This window comes from Chiloscyllium punctatum, chromosome 29 (assembly GCF_047496795.1).
Source record: "Chiloscyllium punctatum isolate Juve2018m chromosome 29, sChiPun1.3, whole genome shotgun sequence".
NCBI classification, from domain to species: Eukaryota; Metazoa; Chordata; class Chondrichthyes; order Orectolobiformes; family Hemiscylliidae; genus Chiloscyllium; species Chiloscyllium punctatum.
Genome location: NC_092767.1, coordinates 69876799 through 69898455, shown reverse-complemented (window position 1 = coordinate 69898455; position 21657 = coordinate 69876799). Strand labels below are relative to the sequence as shown.

Genomic DNA, 21657 nt, shown 5'->3' with positions numbered 1-21657 from the left:
CCGAACCTGCACATCCCTGAACACTATGGGTAATTTAGCATGGCCAATCCAACTAGTCTGCACATCCCTGGACACTATGGGGCAATTTAGCATGGCCAATCCACCCTAACCTGCACACCCCTGGACACTATGGGGTAATTTAGCACAGCCAATCCACCCTAACCTGCACATCCCTGAACACTATGGGGCAATTTAGCATGGCCAATCCACCCTAACCTGCACATCCCTGGACACTATGGGGCAATTTAGCACGGCCAATCCACCCTAACCTGCACATCCCTGAACACTATGGGGTAATTTAGCATGGCCAATCCACCCTAACCTACACATCACTGAACACTATGGAGTAATTTAGCACGGCCAATCCACCCTAACCTGCACATCCCTGAACACTATGGGTAATTTAGCATGGCCAATCCACCCTAACCTGCACATCCCTGAACACTATGGGGTAATTTAGCATGGCCAATCCAACTAGTCTGCACATCCCTGAACACTATGGGCAATTAAGCATAGCTAACCCACTCTAACCTGCACATGTTTGGACTCTGGGAGGAAACCAGAGCACCCGGAGGAAACCCACGCAGACACGGGGAGAATGCGCAAACTCCACACAGACAGTCGCCCGAGGCTGGAATCGAACCCAGGTCCCTGGTACTGCGAGGCAGCAGTGCTAACCACTGAGCCACTCCAAATGAGTCAGCCACATTGCTGTGAGTCTGGAGTCACGTGTAGGCCAGACCGAGCAAAATGGCAGATTTCCTTCCCTTAAAAGGTGAATCCCTTGGAGTTTTTACAACAATTGATAATTCTTGACACAATCACCTTTTACTCTATAAGAATAGAATAGCAATTTATTGGCTGGTGTATTTTTACAAAAACATAAAGAAAGAGTTGCATAAGTTGCCATACCGTGATGTCTAAATTAATGACAGAAGCCATAATTGAGAAGAAAAGTTAAAAGTTACAAATAAGATGCTTCTATTCATCAGAGCAGGGTGATTATCCTCTCACACACCAACCCTCATACATCCCTAAAGGTCCCATGCTCTTAATAGGTAGTAGGTAAGCAACATGGTGATCAGAACTTGTTTCAAAAATGCATTTGTGAGATGTGGGTATTGCTGACTGGGCCCAGCATTGATTACCCATCCTTAAATGCCCCTTGAGAAGGTGGGGATGGGCTGCCTTCTTGAACTGCTGCAGGCCACCTGCTGTGGGTAGACCCACGATGCCCTGAGGGAGGGAATTCTGGGATTTTGACCCAGTAACACTGGAGGAACGACAATATATTTCCAAAGCAGGATGGGGAGTGGCTTGGAGGGCAACTTGCAGGGGGTGTTGTTCTCGTGAATCTATTGCCCTTGTCCTTCTAGATGGAAGAGGTTGTGGATTTGGAAGGTGCTGTCTGAAGATCCTTGCTGAATTTGGATCTACAAATTGAATTTAGTAACATTTTCCCAGACATGCAGGGTAATGAGAGTTACAGAGTCATACAGCACAGAAACAGACTCTTTGGTCCAATTTGTCCAAGTCCTAATCTAATCTAGTTCTATATGCCAGCACTTGGCCCATATCCCTCCAAGCCCTTCCTATTTGTATACCCATTCAGATGCCTTTTAAATGTTGTAATTGTACCAGCCTCCACCACTTCCTCTGGCAGCTCATTCCATACACGTACCACCCTCTGTGTGAAAAAGTTGCCCCTTATGTCCTTTTTAAATCATTTCCCTCTCAACTTAACCTATGCCGTGTAGGACTCCCTTACCCTGTGGAAAAGACCTTGTCTATTTACCCTCTCCATGCCCCTCATGATTTTATAAACCTCTATAAGGTCACCACCCCTCAGCCTCCAACACTCCAAGGAAAATAGCCCCAGCCTATTCAGCCTCTGCCTCTAGCTCACATTCTCCAACCCCGGCAACATCCTTGTCAAATGAAGGATTCCGACCCAAAGCGGCATTTTGCCTGCTCCTCTGATGCTGCCTGAACCTGCCGCACTTTTCCAGCTCCACACTTTATCAACTCTGGCTTCCAGCATCTGCAATCCTCACTCTCTTCATCCTTACAAGTCCTTTCTGAACCCTTTCAAGTTTCACAACAACTTTCCTATAGCAGGGAGACCAGAATTGAACACTATATTCCTGAGGTCGCTTAACCGATGTCCCGTACAGCCACAACACGATCTCCCAACTCCTTTTAGTCATTAACTAATTTCCTAAACCGACCTGCCTCATAGAACATGAACCATGACAGCGCAGTACAGACCCTCCAGCCCTCGATGTTGCGCCAACCTGTGAAACCAATCTGGAGGGTCTTTTGCCCAAAACGCTGATTTTCCTGCTCCTCGGGTACTTCCTGACCTGCTGTGTTTTTCCAGCACCACTCTAATCTAAACTCTGTTTTCCAGCATCTGTAGTCCTCACTTTTGCCCACCTGAACTACACTACTTCATTATCGTCCATATGTTTATCCAATGACCATTCAAACGCCCTTAAAGTTGACGAGTTCATTACTCGTTCCACGCCCCGACTGCTCTCATTCAAGGATTTGTACACGTCTATCCTAGGTCCCTCTGCTTCTTTACTCCCGAAAGATTGCAGCCTTTATCTTATGTTGATTCTCCGAATCCCTCCACAATTCTTTGACTTAATTTTGAACTACCACGTGTCGGCCATAAGTCAGTGATGATCATCCTCACGGTTCACAACGCTGCTCCATGTTCCCCTCTGTTCTGCGCCTCCTCTTTCGTGGTTTGGACAGGCAGGCAGTGGAAGGCAAACAGCAATTAAAGTCTCAGAGGAGAGTAGTTGCCAACCACAGCTGATGTGATCATCAGTTGCCTTGACCGAATCCCTGACCCATTTTCACTCCACCCTTCCCGAACTGGCCTCTAAACGCCAAGTTAAAAATCACACACCACCAGGTTATAATCGCAACAGTACAGTACAAGCTTTCAGAGTGCTGCCCCTTCATCAGGTCTCTAGTTCAATAAACCTGTCGGACCATAACCTGGAGTTGTTGATTTTTAACTTTGTCCACCCCAGTCCAACGCTGGCTCCTCCACATCAACCTCTGAAGATCAACACTGCTGTGTGTAACCCTGAGGGGGAAACCCCATCAGCAAACATCAGAAGGATCTGAAAAGATTTAAGGTCTCATTATTGAGTACCAAAGTACGGAGAGCAACAGGGAGAGAAGTAGACTGATTGGCTAGTGGGTTAACCGTTATCCCATTGGAGAAAGGGTCTTCCTGCTTGCCGATTGGTGTAGAGAGGCAGGGGGTCAAGGGGCTGGACATGTCGGCTGACCGACGGGCTGGGGTCTGAGGGCACGGCAGGTGGCAACATCTCCAGGAATGCCCTTGACGCAGTTGATCGCCATCCTGGCCCAGCCCTGATGCCCGTCTTCCCGCACTTTGATGGACGGTTTGAAGAAGGGGGCCTGGCTCACGTTCATTCACGAAGCAAAGAGGAGGAGAACCTTCACCTGTAACGCTGCAAAGCCCCCCCCCCCCCGTCCTCAACCTGCGACACCCGCACAGCCTCTCCAAACCCATGACCCCCAACGAACATTCCCCTCCCATCCCAACCACCCAGGGCACATTCCACAACACCTCACCAGGGGTCACTTGGTGACACCCTCAATCGCCTGCAGCCAAGTCAGGGGATTGTGAAAGGAGGGCACAGGTGGGTCCACTGGCACCCTGCATTTACATAGCACCTTTAAGAAAGCAGGAACACCTCGAAGCATTGCAGAGGAGCCCCCCAAACAAAACGTACAGATACGAGGAAGGGCAACTAATTAAGGAAGTAGGCTGTAAGAGCAGTGGATTCAAGGAGAGAGAGAGAGAGGCAGAGAGGAGTTTGGGAAAGCAGCCCGACAGCCTATGACCCCAGGCAGCTGAAGGTGGACTGAATAAATGGAGGGAGTTGGAAGAGGCCACGATTGGAGAACCATATGGAGCTCACAGGATTATGGAAAATCACACAGTGAGGCAGATTACAATCTGTGCAAAATTATTCTCTGTAATTTTTGACTGGAACGTCCAGATATTCAGATCGGTTTTAGACAGTGTGGGCAATGTTAACCAATTGAGCAATCAAGTCATTAGGCAACAGCCTTCATTAACCTGGTCCACACCCAGTACTGTACCCCAGTGTTATACAGTGACAGACCTGTCCCCACCCAGTACTGTACCCCCGGGTTATACAGTGACAGACCTGTCCCCATCTAGTACTGTACCCCAGTGTTATACAGAGACAGACCCGTCCCCACCAGTACTGTACCCCAGTGTTACACAGAGACAGACCTGTCCCCATCAGTACTGTACTCCAGTGTTATACAGTGATGACCTGTCCCCATCTGTACTGTATCCCAGTGTTGTACAAAGACAGACCTGTCCCCACCAGGACTGTACCCCAGTGTTATACAGTGACAGACCTGTCCCCACCAGTACTGTACCCCATTGTTATACAGTGACAGACCTGTCCCCACCAGGACTGTACCCCAGTGTTATACAGAGACAAACCTGTCCCCACCCAGTTCTGTACCCCGGTGTTACACAGAGACAGACCTGTCCCCACCAGTACTGTACGCCAGTGTTATACAGAGACAGACCTGTCCCCACCAGTACTGTGCCCCATTGTTGTACAGTGACAGACCTGTCCCCACCAGTACTGTACGCCAGTGTTACACAGAGACAGACCTGTCCCCACCAGGACTGTACCCCAGTGTTATACAGAGACAGACCTGTCCCCACCAGGACTGTACCCCAGTGTTACACAGAGACAGACCAGTCCCCACCAGGACTGTACCCCAGTGTTATACAGAGACAGACCTGTCCCCACTAGTACTGTGCCCCATTGTTCTACAGTGACAGACCTGTCCCCACCAGTACTGTACCCCAGTGTTATACAGGGACAGACCTGTCCCCACCAGTACTGTACCCCAGTGTTATACAGCGACTGAGCTGTCCCCACCAGTACTGTACACTAATGTTGTACAGTGACAGATCAGTCCCCACCAGTACTGTACTCCAGTGTTATACAGTGACAGATCAGTCCCCACCAGTACTGTACCCCAGTGTGATACAGTGACAGACCTGTCCTCTCCCTGTCCCGTATCCCAGTGTTATACAGTGACAGACCTGTCCTCTCCCTGTCCCGTACCCCAGTGTGATACAGTGACAGACCTGTCCTCTCCCTGTCCCGTACCCCAGTGTGATACAGTGACAGACCTGTCCTCTCCCTGTCCCGTACCCCAGTGTTATACAGTGACAGACCTGTCCTCTCCCTGTCCCGTACCCCAGTGTTACACAGTGACAGACCTGTCCTCTCCCTGTCCCGTACCCCAGTGTTATGCAGTGACAGACCTGTCCTCTCCCTGTCCCGTACCCCAGTGCGATACAGTGACAGACCTGTCCTCTCCCTGTCCCTTACCCCAGTGTTACACAGTGACAGACCTGTCCTCTCCCTGTCCCGTACCCCAGTGTTACACAGTGACAGACCTGTCCTCTCCCTGTCCCGTACCCCAGTGTTACACAGTGACAGACCTGTCCTCTCCCTGTCCCGTACCCCAGTGCGATACCGTTCGTGTTGTGTTTGAACCTACTGCCTCTTCCTTCTGTAAATTCCCGGAGCTGCTGAGCTAACCCTTCCCCCTGCTGTCGTTGGTTGTTGGAGGCTTGTACGTGGCAAGACTGAGCGAATGTTGGAGCCTCACCCTAACGCTCTGATTTTTCTCTACCTCTCCCCTCACCACCACCATCCCCTCACCTTCTGCTTTCCTCCCTGTCTCTCTCCACCCCTTCACCCCATCTCTCCCCCCTGCTGCAGGCTTCTATGAACTGAGCGAGGGTCCGTCCCCCGCTCTCTCCGATTCCTCTGCCTCCATCTTTGCCGAATGTTTTTCCAATTTCCAATCTGCTGCATGCAACTATCCATGGATTGGCTTGGCAGAGGCTCGCATGAGTTATGCAAATGAACGACCTAAATCTTTAGGTAGGTGTTGAGCAGCTGACCTGCAGTCGGAGAGTCCTACAGCACAGAAACAGGCCCTTCGGCCCGCCCAGTCCTTGCCAACCATAATCTCAAGCTAAACTAGTCCCTCCTGCCCGCTCCTGATCTATCTCTTGCTAAACCTTTCCTTTATTCAATGTCTTTATCCAAGTGTCTTTAAATGTTGTAACTTAAATAATGTTGTAATCACATTCATCAAATCCTCTGGAGATTCATTCCACACACGAACCACTCTCTGTGTAAAAAGGTTGCCCCTCGTCCTTTTTTTTTAAATCTTTCTCCTCTCATCTTAGTCCTGAATTTCCCATCCTCGGGAAAATATATCTGTCATTCACCTTATCCATACCCCTTGTCATTTTATCAATCACGATGGCACAGGGCTTAACATTGCTGCCTCACATCACCAGGGTCCCAGGTTCGATCCCACCCTCGAGCGACTGTCTGTGTGGAGTTTGCACACTCTCCCCGTGTCTGTGCGGATTTCCTCCGGGTGCTCCGGTTTCCCCCCTCAGTCCAAAGATGTGCAGGTTAGGATAGATTCATCCTGGTCTCAACCCTACCGTCCTACCTGCTCTCCATCACCCTCCAACCTACCACTTGTTCAAACCCTCTCTCTGCCTGGAAATGTGTTCAGTGTCCCCCCCACACTCTGGGGCAGAGCATTCCACAGATTCATGAGATAGGAAGAGGCCGTTCGCTCCCTCAATACTAGCCCGCCATTCGGTTGGATCTGAGCTCGTGTGTCTCGAAATTCCACTGAGCTGCCCCAGTTCCATGCTGCTTCAACTCCCCCCCCCCCCCCCCACAGACAGACAAATCTCTCCTTAGGAAATACGCCTGATGCCAGGGGTGAGGTTTGGCAGCAGAGATACAGCTCTGAACAGATGGAGGTGGTGAAAGGTGCAGAGTCATTTGACTCATACCCCACACTCGCTCTTGAAGTGTGCACAGCTTCGGCTTCCTCACACAAAAGCATGAACCATCCCTTCCCCCAGTTTCATATTTCCTTCTTCTGTAAAATATACTTTAGTCACTATCTAACCCTGTGCTTTCCCTGTCCTGGGGGCTTTTCATGGGGGACGGTGTAGAGGGAGCTTTACTCTGTATCTAACCCTGTGCTGTCCCTGTCCTGCGAGTGTTTGATGGAGGAACAGTGTAGAGGGAGCTTTACTCTGTATCTAGCCCTGTGCTGTCCCTGTCCTGGGAGTGTTTGATGGAGGGACAGTGTAGAGGGAGCTTTATTCTGTATCTAACCCCGCGCTCTCCCTATCCTGAGAGTGTTTGTTGGAGGGATAGTGTAGAGGGAGCTTTACTCTGTATCTAACCCTGTGCTGTCCCTGTCCTGTGAGTGTTTGATGGAGGAACAGTGTAGAGGGAGCTTTACTCTGTATCTAGCCCTGTGCTGTCCCTGTTCTGGGAGTGATTGATGGGGCACAGTGTAGAGGGAACTTTACTCTCTATCTAACCCTGTGTTCTTCCTGTCCTGAGAGTGTTTGATGGAGGGAGAGTGTAGAGGAAGCTTTACTCTGTATCTAGCCCTGTGCTGTCCCTGTTCTGGGAGTGTTTGATGGTGGGCTGTGTATAAGGAGCTTTACTCCGTCTCTAAAGCGTTGCTAGGGGGATCTACTGAACATGATTAGGAGAACAAAGATGGGACAGGCCACAACACACCTCAGGTGAGGGGTAAGGTTGAGAAGATGGGGCCTTCTTGGCAACCTACATTAGATAATGTGGCCATTGTCCAACCAGAGCTGCTCTCTCAGTACAGAGAGAGAGAGGCGACTGGGGGTGGGGGTGGGGGGGTTGGGGTAGTGGGGGGGGTTAACCTGAGAGTCACCACAACTTCAGGCGGGGGGGGAGAGGGTGAGAAGACAGGGCCTTCAGGGGAAGTGGATAACCAGGGGATTTCATTCGGAGTCAAGAGGGCACGCTGCGTGCAGAGACGGAGGACATTGGTAGGGAGTTGAACGAATACCTCACTTCTGCCTTTACTCAGGAGAAAGAGGATGTGACAGAATTTGGGGAGAGTGGGGGATGCTGTGAGCAGATGGATTCGGCGAGCGAGGTGCTATTAGGAGGTTTCAAAGTGGACAAATTCCCAGGCCCGGATGAGTTGAATCCCAAGCTGCTGTGGGAGGTGGGGGAGGAAATCCCAGGGTCTCCGACCCACGTTTTTAACTGGTTCCTGGGGAGGTGACAGGTGACTGGAGGACAGCTAATGTGGTCCCACTTGTCAAGAAGGGTGGTCGATGTTAGACCAGGGAACTACAGGCCAGTGAGTCTCACATCAGTGCTGGGGAAGCCAGTGAAGAGAAAGAGTGAATTAAATCACCATTTAGCGAGACAGAGTTTGATTAGGAATCGAAACCAAAATCAGAAACAAAAACAGAAATTGCTGGAAAAGCTCAGCAGGTCTGCAGAGAGAAATCAGAGTTAATGCTTCGGGTTGAGTGACCCCCTTCCTCAGTGTTCTAACAGACCTGCTGAGCTTTTCCAGCAATTTCTATCTCGGAGAGTTGGCATGGTTTTGTCAGAGGCAGGTCATTCTTGACTGACAAAGCTGACGGGTTGGCCGAAAGGCTTGATGAAGGTAGAGCAGTTGATGTAGTTTATATGGACTTGAGCAAGGCCTTTGACCAGGCCCCACACAGAAGAATGGGACAGAAGGCACTAGCTTGTGGTATCCAGGGTAACTCGGCAAGACGGATTGCCTTAGTGACAGGAGGCAGAGAGGGGACCCTGACAAAGGTGTGTATGTTCCTGAAGAAGGGCTTAGGCCCGAAACGTCGATTCTCCTGCTCCTCGGATGCTGCCTGGCCTGCTGCGCTTTTCCAGCACCACATTTTTCAGCTCTGATCTCCAGCATAGAACATAGAACATAGAAAAATACAGCGCAGTACAGGCCCTTCGGCCCTCGATGTTGCGCCGACCGAAGCCTACCTAACCTACACTAGCCCAATAACCTCCATATGCTTGTCCAATGCCCGCTTGAATGACCATAAAGAGGGAGAGTCCACCACTGATACTGGCAGGGCATTCCATGAACTCACAACCCGCTGAGTAAAGAATCTACCCCTAACATCTGTCCTATACCAACCTCCCCTTAATTTAAAGCTGTGTCCCCTAGTTACAGCTGACCCCATATGTGGAAAAAGGTTCTCACTGTCAACCCTATCTAAACCCCTAATCATCTTGTACACCTCTATCAAATCTCCCCTAAACCTTTTTTTCTCCAATGAGAACAGTCCCAGGTGCCTCAGCCTTTCCTCATACGATCTTCCTACCATACCAGGCAACATCCTGGTAAACCTCCTCTGCACTCGTTCCAATGCCTCCACATCCTTCCTATAGTATGGCGACCAGAACTGTACACAGTACTCCAGATAAGGCCGCACCAGAGTCTTAAACAACTGCAACATGAAGTTGCATCTGCAGTCCTCATTTTCTCCTTGTTTATGAGGGGCATGGATTGGATGAATAGAAAACAACTGAGTCCCCCCAAGTCAATAACAAAGGGGGGGGGCCTCATTTAAAGGTGAAAGGCAGGAGGTTTAAAGGGAATTTGAGGGAAACATGTTTTACCCAGAGGGTGGTGGGGGTCTGGAATGCACTGCCTGGGAGGGTATTTGAGATGGGAAACCTTGCAACCTTCAAAATTACTTGGAAGAGCACTTGAAATGTCATAACATTCAAAGTGACGGGCCCTTTGCGGGTCAGGTCGGAGCAGTGTAGATAGAGCAGCATAGACTTGATGGGCTGAAGAGCCTCTTTCATGCTGTATGACTCTATGTCCTGGAAATGTTTGATGGGACAGTGTGGAGGCAGATTTAATTTCACTTTAAAAGAGTCAGTGAGTTCTGTTGTCGACCTAAACCCATGTTGTCTGCATCAGGGAGTAATTGGTGTCCACAGGGGACATTATTTTCAGTTTAAAAAAATAGAGGCAGCTTTACGCTGTCTCGAGCACTCTGTGCTGTCCCTGTCCCGGAGAGTGTTTGATGGGGGATAATGTAGAAGGAGCCTTACTCCGTATCTAATCCTGTGCTGTCCCTGGGAGGGTTTGATGGGTACAGTGTTGAGGAAGCTTCACTCGGTATCTAACTCTGTGCTGTCCCAGTCTTGAGAGTGTTTGATGGGGGATAATGTAGAGGAAGCTTTACTCTGTATCTAACCCTGTGCTGTCCCTGTCCTGGGAGTGTTTGATTGGGGCAGTGTAGAGCAGCTTTACTCTGTATTTAACCCCATGCTGTCCCTGTCCTGGGAGTGTTTGATGGGGACGGTGTAGAGGGAGTTTTACTTTGTATTTAACCCTGTGCTGTCCCTGTCTCTGGGAGTGTTTGATGGGGGGACAGTGTAGAGGGAGCTTTACTCTGTATCCAACCCTGTGTCGTCCCTGTCCCGGGGAGTGTTTGATGGGGACAGTGTAGAGGGAACTTTACTCTGTATCTAACTCAGTGCTGTCCCTGTCTTGGGAGTCTTTGATGGGGGACAGTGTAGAGGGAGCTTTACTCTATATCTATCCCTGTGCTGCCCCTCTTCTGGGAGTGTTTGATGGGGGGACAGTGTAGAGGGAGCTTTACTCTGTATCTAACCCTGTGCTATCCCTGTCCTGGGAGTGTTTGATGGGGACAGTGTAGAGAGAGCTTGACTCTATATCTAACCCTGTGCTATCCCTGTCCTGGAAGTGTTTGATGGGGGACAGTGTAGAGGGAGCTTTACTCTGTATCTAACCCTGTGCTATCCCTGTCCTGGGAGTGTTTGATGGGGACAGTGTAGAGAGAGCTTGACTCTATATCTAACCCGGTGCAGTCCCTGTCCTGGGAGTGTTTGATGGGGGACAGTGTAGAGGGACTTTTACACTGTATCTAACCCCGTGCTGTCCCTGTCCTGGGGGAGTGTTTGATGGGACAGTGTAGAGGGCGCTTTACTCTGTATCTAACCCCGTGCTGTCCCTGACCTGGGGGAGTGTTTGATGGGGGACAGTGTAGAGGGATCTTTACTCTATCTAACCCCGTGCTGTCCCTGTCCTGGGAGTGTTTGATGGGGACAGTGTAGAGAGAGCTTTACTCTGTATCTATCCCTGTGCTGTCCCTGCCCTGGGAGTGTATGATGGGACAGTGTAGAGGGAGCTTTATTCTGTATCTATCCCTGTGCTGTCCCTGTCCTGGGAGTGTTTGATGGGGGACAGTGTAGAGAGAGCTTTACTCTGTCTAACCCCGTGCTGTCCCTGTCCTGGGAGTGTTTGATGGGGACAGTGTAGAGAGAGCTTTACTCTGTATCTAACCCTGTGCTGTCCCTGTCCTGGGAGTGTTTGATGGGGGCAGTGTAGAGGGAGCTTTATTCTGTATCTAACGCCGTGCTGTCCCTGCCCTGGGAGTATTTGATGGGGACAGTGTAGAGGGAGCTTTACTCTGTATCTAACCCTGTGCTGTCCCTGTCCTGGGAGTGTTTGATGGGGGACAGTGTAGAGAGAGCTTTACTCTGTATCTAACCCTGTGCTGTCCCTGTCGTGGGAGTGTTTGATGGGGGACAGTGTAGAGGGAGCTTTACTCTGTATCTATCCCTGTGCTGTCCCTGCTCTAACGTCAATAACCTTTCTCTTTCCCAGCGGAGCCTCTGCACCTGGACCAGGAGGAGAGTCTGAGCTACGCTGACAGTGACTATGTCTCCTCTGTGCCGCGTTCCTTCTCAGCCAACCACACCGACTCGTTCGAGGCCTTGATGGACGTGCAGCCCAAGTACCAGTGTGACCTGATCACCCGCGATGGCCTGGACCTCTTCCCGTACCCGAGCCCCCTGCACGCCATGGCTGTGCAGAGTCCGCTGCTGTGCCCCCAGATGCTGAGGGCCAACAGTGAGGAGAAGCCCCTCTCACCCACCTCCTACCTGAGCAGCTACAAGCTGGACGACGATGGCGAGATGTTCTTCGGCTCCCAGGGCGATCTGCCCCCGGGCCTGGAGGCCGTGCACTCGAAGAAACTGGAGAACTACATCGCGGGCCTGGTCCACAAGCGCGTCTACCCGGTTCGGCCCAGCAAGCCAAGGACTAGCTTCAGCTCGGAGGCCATGAAAGGCCTAATGAGGCAGAGCAGCATGTGCCAGAGGAGCACGGAGGCTGCCAATCCCCCCGGCGCAGGCTGCGATCAGGTCTGGCCTTCATCCGAGCGCAGGAATATCCCGAGTTCCCACAGCTTCGACGGGAGCCTGCCATCACCCAAGTACAGGCCTCAGTGGACCTCCAGCAGGGAGCATCTGTCCGTCAAGAAAAACATCCCCTCGTGCCAATCCGTGGACAGCTTCGCCGCTGCTATCCAGCAGCAAAAGAGCGTGGACGAGGGCCAGAATTCACAGCAGAGCCTGAGGAAGCCGATCCGGCTCATGGCCAACACGCCTCCCATGAGGCCCACCTCTCTCGAGTATCATGAGCTGAATTATCACCCAGCCACGAGGGCTTCCCCTCAGGAGAACTACTACCAGAACGTGTACGAGCTGAACGACAGGTCTCAGGCCTTCCTCGACAACAGGCCTCAGGCCTTCCTCGACAACAGGCCTCAGGCCTTCCTCGACAACAGGCCTCAGGCCTTCCTCGATGACAGGTCTCAGGCCTTCCTCGATGAGAGGCGTCAGGCCTTCATGTCTGCTAGGCCCGAGTCCTCAGAGCTCCGTTCACCGCCCTTCGACAAACCGCTGGGGTCGGAGGTCAGCGGGGGCCGGAGGTCCCCCGGGGCAGACGACGGCGGGTACCAGATGGTCAGCGCGCAGTACATCCCGGCTCAGCAGTCGTACAAAGCCCATGCCTCCAGCCACGGCGGTAAGGCCAAGGGACTGCCGCTGAGCAAAGGGCGCTCTGTCGACGCCTCGCCTGAGGCTGGGGCACCCCCTGGCTTCCGGGAGAAGGGCAAGGCCTCGAGCAAGAAGTGCCGCTTCAGCGAGGAGAGCGAGCCGGCCAAGCGGAGTGGGCGGAAGCCCTCCCCCAGGGGCAAGAAGACCTGCCGCTCCCAGTCAGAGAACAGCCTCCTGAACCGGCACGGGGTGCCCTGCATCAAATACAACACCGTGGAGCGGGACGAGGTGACGGGAGCCAGGCCGATGCGCTCCAGGCGGCATCCCAACGGCTATCACCGGCGCTGGAGGTCGACAGCGGAGATCTCCCGGGATGAGGGGTCAGCCCTGCCCCCCAGCTGTGAGCCCTACCTCCCGGCCGACGGGCGGAGAAGGCCCAGGAGGTACCTGAAGCCTCAGGGGAACCCGGGGAGCGACTCGGAATATCCACCCCGGCATCGCGGGCCAGGGGGCGGGGGGGAGGAGGAGGAGGGGGATGGGGAGGAGGGGAGGGCACCCGGCGCCCGGGTCTACGCCGCCAACTGCTTCGGGGACAGCGAGTCGAGCCTGAGTGAGGCCCAGTCGCCAGGCCTCAGCAGCTGCTCCAGCGATACGGACGAGGAGGAGGAGGGGGAGGAGGAGGAGGCCGCTGGCCTGGTCTGGCCCCAGCAGCTGAGCCCGCAGGCTACAGGCCGTGAGTCTGGGCCCCCCAAGGCCTTCGTGAAGATCAAGGCCTCGCACGCCCTGAAGAAGAAGATCCTCCGCTTTCGGACGGGCTCCCTCAAGGTGATGACCACCGTGTGACCAAGGGCTGGCCAGTGGACCGACGGGCGGACTGGCGTTTTGAGTTCCCGCCGCCTCCCGGTCGCCTCTGGATCGTTCCGGGCTGGGAAAGCGCTTTTGCAGCCAACTCGCTAATTTGTGGAAGCGTGTTGTCAACGTCAGCGGGCGCAGAGGCCGCCACCGCGCACAGAAAGATCCCAGGGACAAACCAGCCGGCCAACAGTGGTATTTTCTTTTCTCGCTCACCCGCCCCTGTCCTCCCCTTGCCCCCTCCCCCCGCACACCCCCCCCCCCCCCCCACCCTCTCTGTAAAGCAACGGGAACTCCTTCCTTTCCAAATGGTGGCCATGGGATCATTTACGCAGGGCAGGAGGGAACACTGGTCGGGTCTGGTTTGGGGAGGGGGACAATGATTGGTAGGATGTTGGTGTTGGGGTGTGGAAGGGGTCAAATGGAGGGGAAGAAGGACAGCGATTGGCAGGGTGGGGAGTTTGGGGATGACTCGGGTTGAAGCCACACCTGCAAGATGGCGCGTGTGGGAATGCAGCCTTCCCTTGGCGCCAGACGGTGGGGATTGTCGGCCTAGTCAGTGGGGCCTACAGCCTCAGAGCGGGATTTGAAGCTGCAGTTTTCTGACATGTGGGCGTGAGGGGTGCTATCTGAGTTGCTGTTTCTGTATTCATTGGCAAGAGGATTTGGGCCTCAAAAAGCCTGTCTTCATTGGGAGTCAATTCAAGATGGCAGCCATCAGGGGACAGTTTCAATTAGTTGGCAAGGCACAACAGGAAGTGGTCATATTTTTCCCAGGGTGGGTGGATCATGGATTCTGCTAAAGGAGGAATATGAATTGTTAGCGAACTGCAATTTATTTAACTCTTTTTCTTGAGGTAACAGTGAGACAGAAGGCTTCTGTGGTCAAGGGTCATGCGAAAGCTCAATCCTTTTGTCTCTAAAGCTCCCTCACCCCCTTCCATCTCGTAAAAACCAGTAAAAGTCCAGCGGAAATAGACAGGCTAAAGGATGTTCCCAAAGACCTGGGATTCTGGAACCAGGAGGTTACGGTCTAAGGCCTACAGGGTAGGACTGTGATGAGGAGAAATATCCTCATCCAGAGAGTGGGCGCGTCTGTGGAATTCTCTGCTCAGGAAGTGGTTGTGGCCGAAACATTGAATATTTTCACAAAGGAGTAGGATACAGTTCTTAGGGAACTGATGGAAAGGGGAAGGAAGCAAGTACAGGGGGCACTGAGTTGAAAGGTCAGCCACGATCGTATTGAATGGCAGAGCAGGCTTGAGTGGCCGAATGGCCTACACCTTCCAATTTCTATGTCTCTGTGTTTAAGACATTCCTTCAACCATCGCCAACCAGAGCTGGCTCCTCATCCCAGCAACGCCCTACGTTTTAAGTTCCCCGTTGTTGGTATCCATGGTGTCACCTCCCCCTCCTGATCTGTGTACTGGACTCCTAGTCCCAAGGTGAAGCCCAGTGCGGACTTGGTCTGCTGTTATCTTTTCTTCCTCTTTCTCTGCTTTACAAAGCCTGTAATGTTGAATTTTTAACTCCATTTCTTTATTTCTCTAATTTATACCTAAGCTTTTGTATCTAGCTACCTTTGTACCTAAAGTAGCGCCAGAAATGGCAATTTAATAACCTTTTCACTGTACTCCTGTACACGTGGCAATAAAATCTAATTCTAGTTCTAAGTTTAATTCACATAGAGTTAGACAGCACGGAAACAGACCCTTCGGCCCAACCAGTCCATGCTGACCATAATCCCAAACTGGACTAGTCCCACCTGCCTGCTCCTGGCCCATATCCCTCCAAACCTTTCCTATTCATGTACTTATCCAAATGGCTTTTAAATGTTAATCGCACATCCACCACACCCTCAGGAAGTTCATCCCACACATGAACCAGCCTCTGTGTAAAAACATTGCCCCCCCATGTCTTTCTCCTCTCACCTTTAGAAAATGCCCCCTTGTCTTGAACTCCCTCACCCCAGCTGCTATTCATCTTACCTGTGTTCCTCAAGGTTTTATAAACCTCTGTGAAGTCACCCCTCAACCTTCTACGCTCCAGTGAAAGAAGTCCCAGTCTATCCAGCCTCTCCTTATAGCTCAAACCCTCCATCCCCAGCAACATAGAGTCATAGAGTCATAGAGATGTACAGCACGGAAACAGACCCTTCGGTCCAACCCGTCCATGCCGACCAGATATCCCAACCCAATCTAGTCCCACCTGCCAGCACCTGGCCCATATCCCTCCAAACCCTTCCTATTCATATACCCATCCAAATACCTCTTAAATGTTGCAATTGTACCAGCCTCCAGCACTTCCTCCGGCAGCTCATTCCACACACGTACCACCCTCTGCATGAAAAGGTTGCCCCTTTAGGTGTCTTTTATATCATTCCCCTCTCACCTGAAACCTATGCCCTCGAGTTCTGGATTCCCATTCCCCAATCCCAGGGAAAAGACTTTGTCTACTTATCCTATCCATGCCCCTCATAGTTTTGTAAACCTCTATAAGGTCACCCCTCAGCCTCCGACGGTCCAGGGAAAACAGCCCCAGCCTGTTCAGCCTCTCTCTATAACTCAAATCCTTCAACCCTGGCAACATCCTTGTAAATCTTTTCCAAACCCTTTCAAGTTTCACAACATCTTTCCGATAGGAAGGAGACCAGAATTGCACGCAGTATTCCAACAGTGGCCTAACCAATGTCCTGTACCGCTACAACATGACCTCCCAACTCCTGTACTCAATACTCTGACCAATAAAGGAAAGCATACCAAACGCCTTCTTCACTATCCTATGTAAATCTCTTCTGAACCCTCTCCTGTTTAATGATATCCTTCCTATATCAGGGAGACCAGAACTGGACACAGTACTCCAGGAGAGGCCTCACTAACGTCCTGTACAACCTCAAAGTTCTTCGCCTCCAGCTCCCCGCAAGGAAATCTCTGCTCTCCTCCGATTCCATCCCCTTCAGCATCGCCCGCCCCTGCATTCCATCGCTCCACCACTGGTGGCTGTGTCGTCAGCTGCCTGGTTCCCAATCTCCGGAACTCCCTTCCCAAATCTCTGACCATCTTGACTTTAAGAAGTTCCTGGAAAATATTTGCTTTCTGGCTGAGCTCTTGGATCCCGTTTCGGAGGATTTTCCTTCAAGGGTTCAGTGACGACTTGCTGTCCGATTGATGCCCCCGTGTTTAGCTCCGTCGAAGGCGCTGTATAAATGCAAGTTATTGTTGTTGGATGCCTGTTTTCCTTCCTGTTCCCATTTTTCATCTGCAAGTCAGTGGGCGGGTCACTGTAGACCTTACAGTTGTCACCCCTGTTTCGTTTTTGAAAAATCTGCAGCTTCCAGAGTAAGAGAGGTCAAAGAGCAGCCAAACCAGGAGAAGGTGCAGGCCACTCTGCCCATTCAGCCTGCTTCACTGTTCAAAACTATCTCTGACCAATCGTGGCCACTTCCCTGCTCACTCCCCGTGTCCCTCGATTCACCGAGAGACCCAACAGTCTGTCTGTCCCAGCCTTCAGGATCCCATAGGGCTCCAAGTGTTGGAAAATGGGATTCGAATAGATTGGGGACGAGCACAAGCATGATGGGTTGAAGGGCCTCTTTCTGCACTGAGTAAATCTCAGTGACTGTAACCGTATTCGACGACAGGACATCCGCAACCCTCTGGGGTTGAAAACCTGAAGGATTTGCAATGTTGTGAGTGAAGGAGGGGGTGCTCCTCAACTCAGTCCTAAAACATCAGCTCCTTATCGTGAAACCCCCTCCCCATGTTCGAGATACTCCATCTGACCCATCATGTGCATCCAGAAGCTTGTACGTCCCAACGGGATCCCCACTTGTTTCTATAAATTCCAGGGGAACATAAACTCCATTTACACAATGTCTCAGCATGGCACAGGGCTCTCATTTGGAGACCCATCGAGTGAAGGCCTACTGTACAGTTTCCAGTGCAGAGAGAGTGAGGACTGCAGATGCTCAGAGTCGAAAAGTGTGGTGCTGGAAAAGCACAGCTGGTCGGGCAGCATCCGAGGAGCAGGGGAGTCGACATTTTGAGCGTAAGCTCTTCGCCTCCAGTGCGGGTAGATCCATCCCTAAATCTGGAGACCAAGAATGCACAGAGCATTCCAAACATAATCTCACCAAAATCCCGTACAATAATGGCAAAAACAAGGTTTTCTTTTGTATTCCATTCTCCAGTGACCTTTTAATTACTTGTTATAAAATTGTTCCGACATTTCTGCGTTCCCTGTGATCACTTTTCACACTTCTGCTTCCAACATTTACTTTAGCTACTCTCCTCCTTTTTTTAAAAAGAAAATCACCATTTTGAATCCACCTGTTACAACGCAACTCCAGAAGGGCTGGGATTTGAAGCAGTACCTGTCGGCCCAGAGGTAGAGACGCTACCACTGTGCCAGAAGAGGATCTTCCTCTATAATGCATCCTAGCAAGAGCTCAACACGAATCACAGATTGTTACAACGCAGAAGGAAGCCATCATTTCTGCACTGGCTCTCAGTAACGTACCCAGGACCATTCTCCCATCTTCTCCTCGTAACCCCTTACATACAGTGACCCAAGGTCCTCTTGAAAGCCTCAATTGAATCCACCACCACCATAGACTCAGGCATTACATTCCAGATCTTAACAACTCACCATGTGAAACAGTTTTTCCTTGTACCGTCGATGCTTCTTTTGATATTCACTGTCAATCTGTTCCCTCTCATTCTCAATCCTTCCACCAATGGGAACAGTTCCTCTTTCTACGCCGTCCAATCATGACTTTGGAAGCTTCCATCAGACCCTCCCTCAACCTTCTCCAAGTAAAACAGTCCCAGCATCTTCGTTGTCTCCATGTAAGTGAGGTTCCTCATCCCTTGGACCACCTTTCTTAGTTATCTCTCGAATGTCTCCATGCCATGCAACTTTTTTTCAACATTGCTGGCTGATTTACGTCCGAGAAACGAACAGGAATTCAATGCCATTGCAACTAATGTAGTTTTTAACCTTGATAATCTTTCACCCCCCTCCCTTCGGTTTTTAAGAATCTATCTACCTTCGCCATACACTGATGTAACCATTTTGCATCCGCTGTCCTTTTGAGGGAGGGAATTCCCAGGATTCCTGACCCTTAGAGAGGAAAATAAAAGTTTGCTCATCGATGTTCAAGTGGGCTCCCCCTTCCTCTTAAACTAAATCTCCCGCTCATGTCACGTAATGTTCCTCTCTTTGTTGATTCTTTCTCTGCCAGCCTTGGACACTGTTGTTGCTCAGAGAAAAGGCCAGTCGCCCCTTTGATACCAGAGGCCTTGTGTGGGTAGCAACAAGGGGCTAAGGCTGGCCAACGCAGTGGGGCAAGATGAGGAAGTGTGGAACTGGCTTCGCTCTGGTTACCATGGACACCATTGACCAGCCTCGACAACCGCCCAACCTCTCCATCTCAGGAGGCCTTGCAAGAGGGAGTGGGGCTCCTGACTTCGGCACCCTCCCAACCCCTCCCCTGACCATCTCAAACGTGGCACTGTCCATCCCTCTCCGCTACACTCCCTGCCCCCCCCCTCCACTCAACTGACCAATGGGACCTGTCAACACGGGTCAGCTGGTCCACAACCCAGTTCTGTCATCAGTAAGCCACCATTAATTCATGGCTGAGGGAGTTGCTGATGGAATTGTTGAAAATGTGCCCAAATGTTTGAAGTTAAAGTTAGGATTCTCTTTCCACCTGGACAGTCTCCATGGAGCAACTTTTTGAAACAGGAATTGGGATTATTATTCCCAGAGAGAAACCTGGTGAGGCGACAGTTGTGGGGGGAGGCGGGGGTGGGGGAGGGGGAAGTGTGGGATTCTTTATTGAATGGCTAGCATTATCATGGTGGGCCAAAAAGCTCCCTCTGTCCCATAATCAGTAAAGTAAGGTCACCAGAGTGGGGCCTACCAGACTGTAAGGCTCTAAGATATCATTCCAGGGAGGTGACTGCTCGTGGTTTAACCAGAGGGTCACCGTGCCTCAGGCAAGGGGAGAGGTTGAGGAGGAGAGTCCATTCATGGTGACCTCAGCCGGTGATGGGGATTGAACCCACGTTGTTGGGGGTCCCTCGCTGTCGAAGGCTAAACTAACAGCGTGATGAACTAAAATGTGGTGTTTTTTTTTTAACTTGAGCAGCTGATCAGGTCTCAATGACGAGGGGAATGGGGAGGAAAGTTCAGATCCCAAGAAAATTGCCCCCCTCTTATTCCCTCCACGTTTCACCCAGTAACTCAAGTGTGGCTATGGAGCCTGAGACCTCTAAATAGCAGTGTAAGTGTTGTTGCTTTCACTGTTCGGTGAGAAGGGGAAAGGTTTAGGGCGGGAATTTTTTTTTGGGCTGTCTCACCTCCCTGGCAACCAATCTTTAAGACTTTTTTACGGGGTTATTTTCAACAAAGCGAGCCAGTTTGGTTGATTTTGATTGCCTTGTGTTCCACTGCTACCCTGTCATGAGGTGACATATTGGGATCTGATTTGAGGGGGTGAGGGGTGGGGGAAAAGGTAGGCCCCACCTCAGGGAATTATGGAATTGTTACAGCACAGAAAGAGGCCATTTGGCCCATTTTCTAGGCTCCATGACCTCGTCCTTGCCTTTCCACCTGACCTTTCTAAGGTGGGATGGGAGGGTTGGAGACGGGTGAAACCTACAGCATCAAGATGTCTCATTGGGGGCTTCTTGGTACAAACTAGGCCCGAGAGGGTAAGGGGGAGGTGCTGGAGTGAGTGGAAGGACATGAGGTTTGAGCTCAATTTGTTTCCCCTCCCCCTGCGTTTTAGTGGTGGATTTGACATGGGTACAGGCCTCCTGTACCCTTGCGCAGTCAAGATTAAAGATCATTCCCCCCCATTTGGAAGCTGCCAGCCTGACAAGGGGTTGGAGACGGTGGGTTGGGGTGCCAAATGGGGGTCTCCAGCAGTTTAATGGACTAGCCATTGGTGTGCCAACTAATACCACCACGAGCTGTTGTTACGTTGGGGGATGGCGTCAAGAGGGCGAGGGGTAGGGTGTGGGGAGACATTAGTGGTGTGTAGGAGGGTGGATGGCCTGGGCTCAGTTTGACTCTTGACCCTTGACCCATGCCACTGAATGGCGGTTCAAAGCTGACTGAAAAAAGCTAAATGGTTGGCCCAACCCTCTCACCTCCGCCATTGGCCTATCCCCCAGGCACCTCACTTTCCAAAAGCCATGCGGGAAGAGGAAAAGAGCTCCTTTTCGTCCAATCCAATGGTTCCCAATCGGATAGTCTTCCCTGACCCAGCCTTGTCTCCTGTATTTTTTTATATCTGCAAAGTTGTACATAAGAAAAATGTAAAAATAAAGGAAACGTCGGTTTTGATGGCTCTATGAATTTCTCCCCTGAGTCCTTGCTGATGGCTGGATTTTCAATTTCCAATCCCCTGGGACCTCAAGGGTGGGCCTGGAGGAGTTGGTGAGTCCAAGTGAAAGTAGGCCTCTGGTTCCCCTGCAGTGTGCTGCTTATGTCCTTCCCTCACCCAAAACGGGGTGAGGCCTACTAGAACCTGGCTTGACTGTGGCTGATCAACGTTGTCACCTATGTCACTGTGTCATGGTCAAAGTGATGTTCATGGAGTATTCGAAGATATTAAAAATTTTATCATGGAGTGATTACAAACCTGCGTCTCTTTGTCATTTATTTTCTCGCTGTTTTGAAGGTTTGTTTTTTCACTCGGCAGGCGGAGCTAAAATGGGTAAATTTGGATGTCACAGGTGAGGTTTGGGCTCCGTCCAACATAGGCCGGGCAGGGGGTGGGAGAGTCAAATCGATGATTAAAGTGGTCTAATGTGGTGGGGTGGGGAGGGGGGAACAGTGTGATTGAGCTCTCCCCACTCACAGCCTGGGCCTGCAGTCAGGGCAGAACCTTTGGCCTACAACCTTTACCCTTTCCCCGCATTGCACTAACTCACCCAGGCATCTCTCCTGCTCTCACTGCTGCAGTGCTGCTTCGGTGGTTAGCACTGCT

At 51.4% G+C, this 21657-nt stretch overlaps 1 protein-coding gene across 2 annotated transcripts in view; it reads left to right on the top strand.

Annotated features, from left to right (window-relative positions):
- The window catches only part of LOC140454538 (dapper 1-like), a 108592-nt gene extending 87284 nt beyond the window's left edge, over positions 1 to 21308 (top strand). Inside the window, exons 3-4 of one of the 2 annotated variants that reach the window (XM_072549355.1) lie at positions 5838 to 6002; positions 11629 to 21308. In XM_072549355.1, coding sequence (XP_072405456.1) covers positions 5838 to 6002; positions 11629 to 13646 — 2183 coding nt within the window. In that variant the 3' untranslated portion in view covers positions 13647 to 21308. The remainder of the gene's footprint in view (positions 1 to 5837; positions 6003 to 11628) is intronic. The other variant, XM_072549356.1, reaches the window with a different exon arrangement.
- The last annotated feature ends 349 nt before the right edge of the window (positions 21309 to 21657 follow it).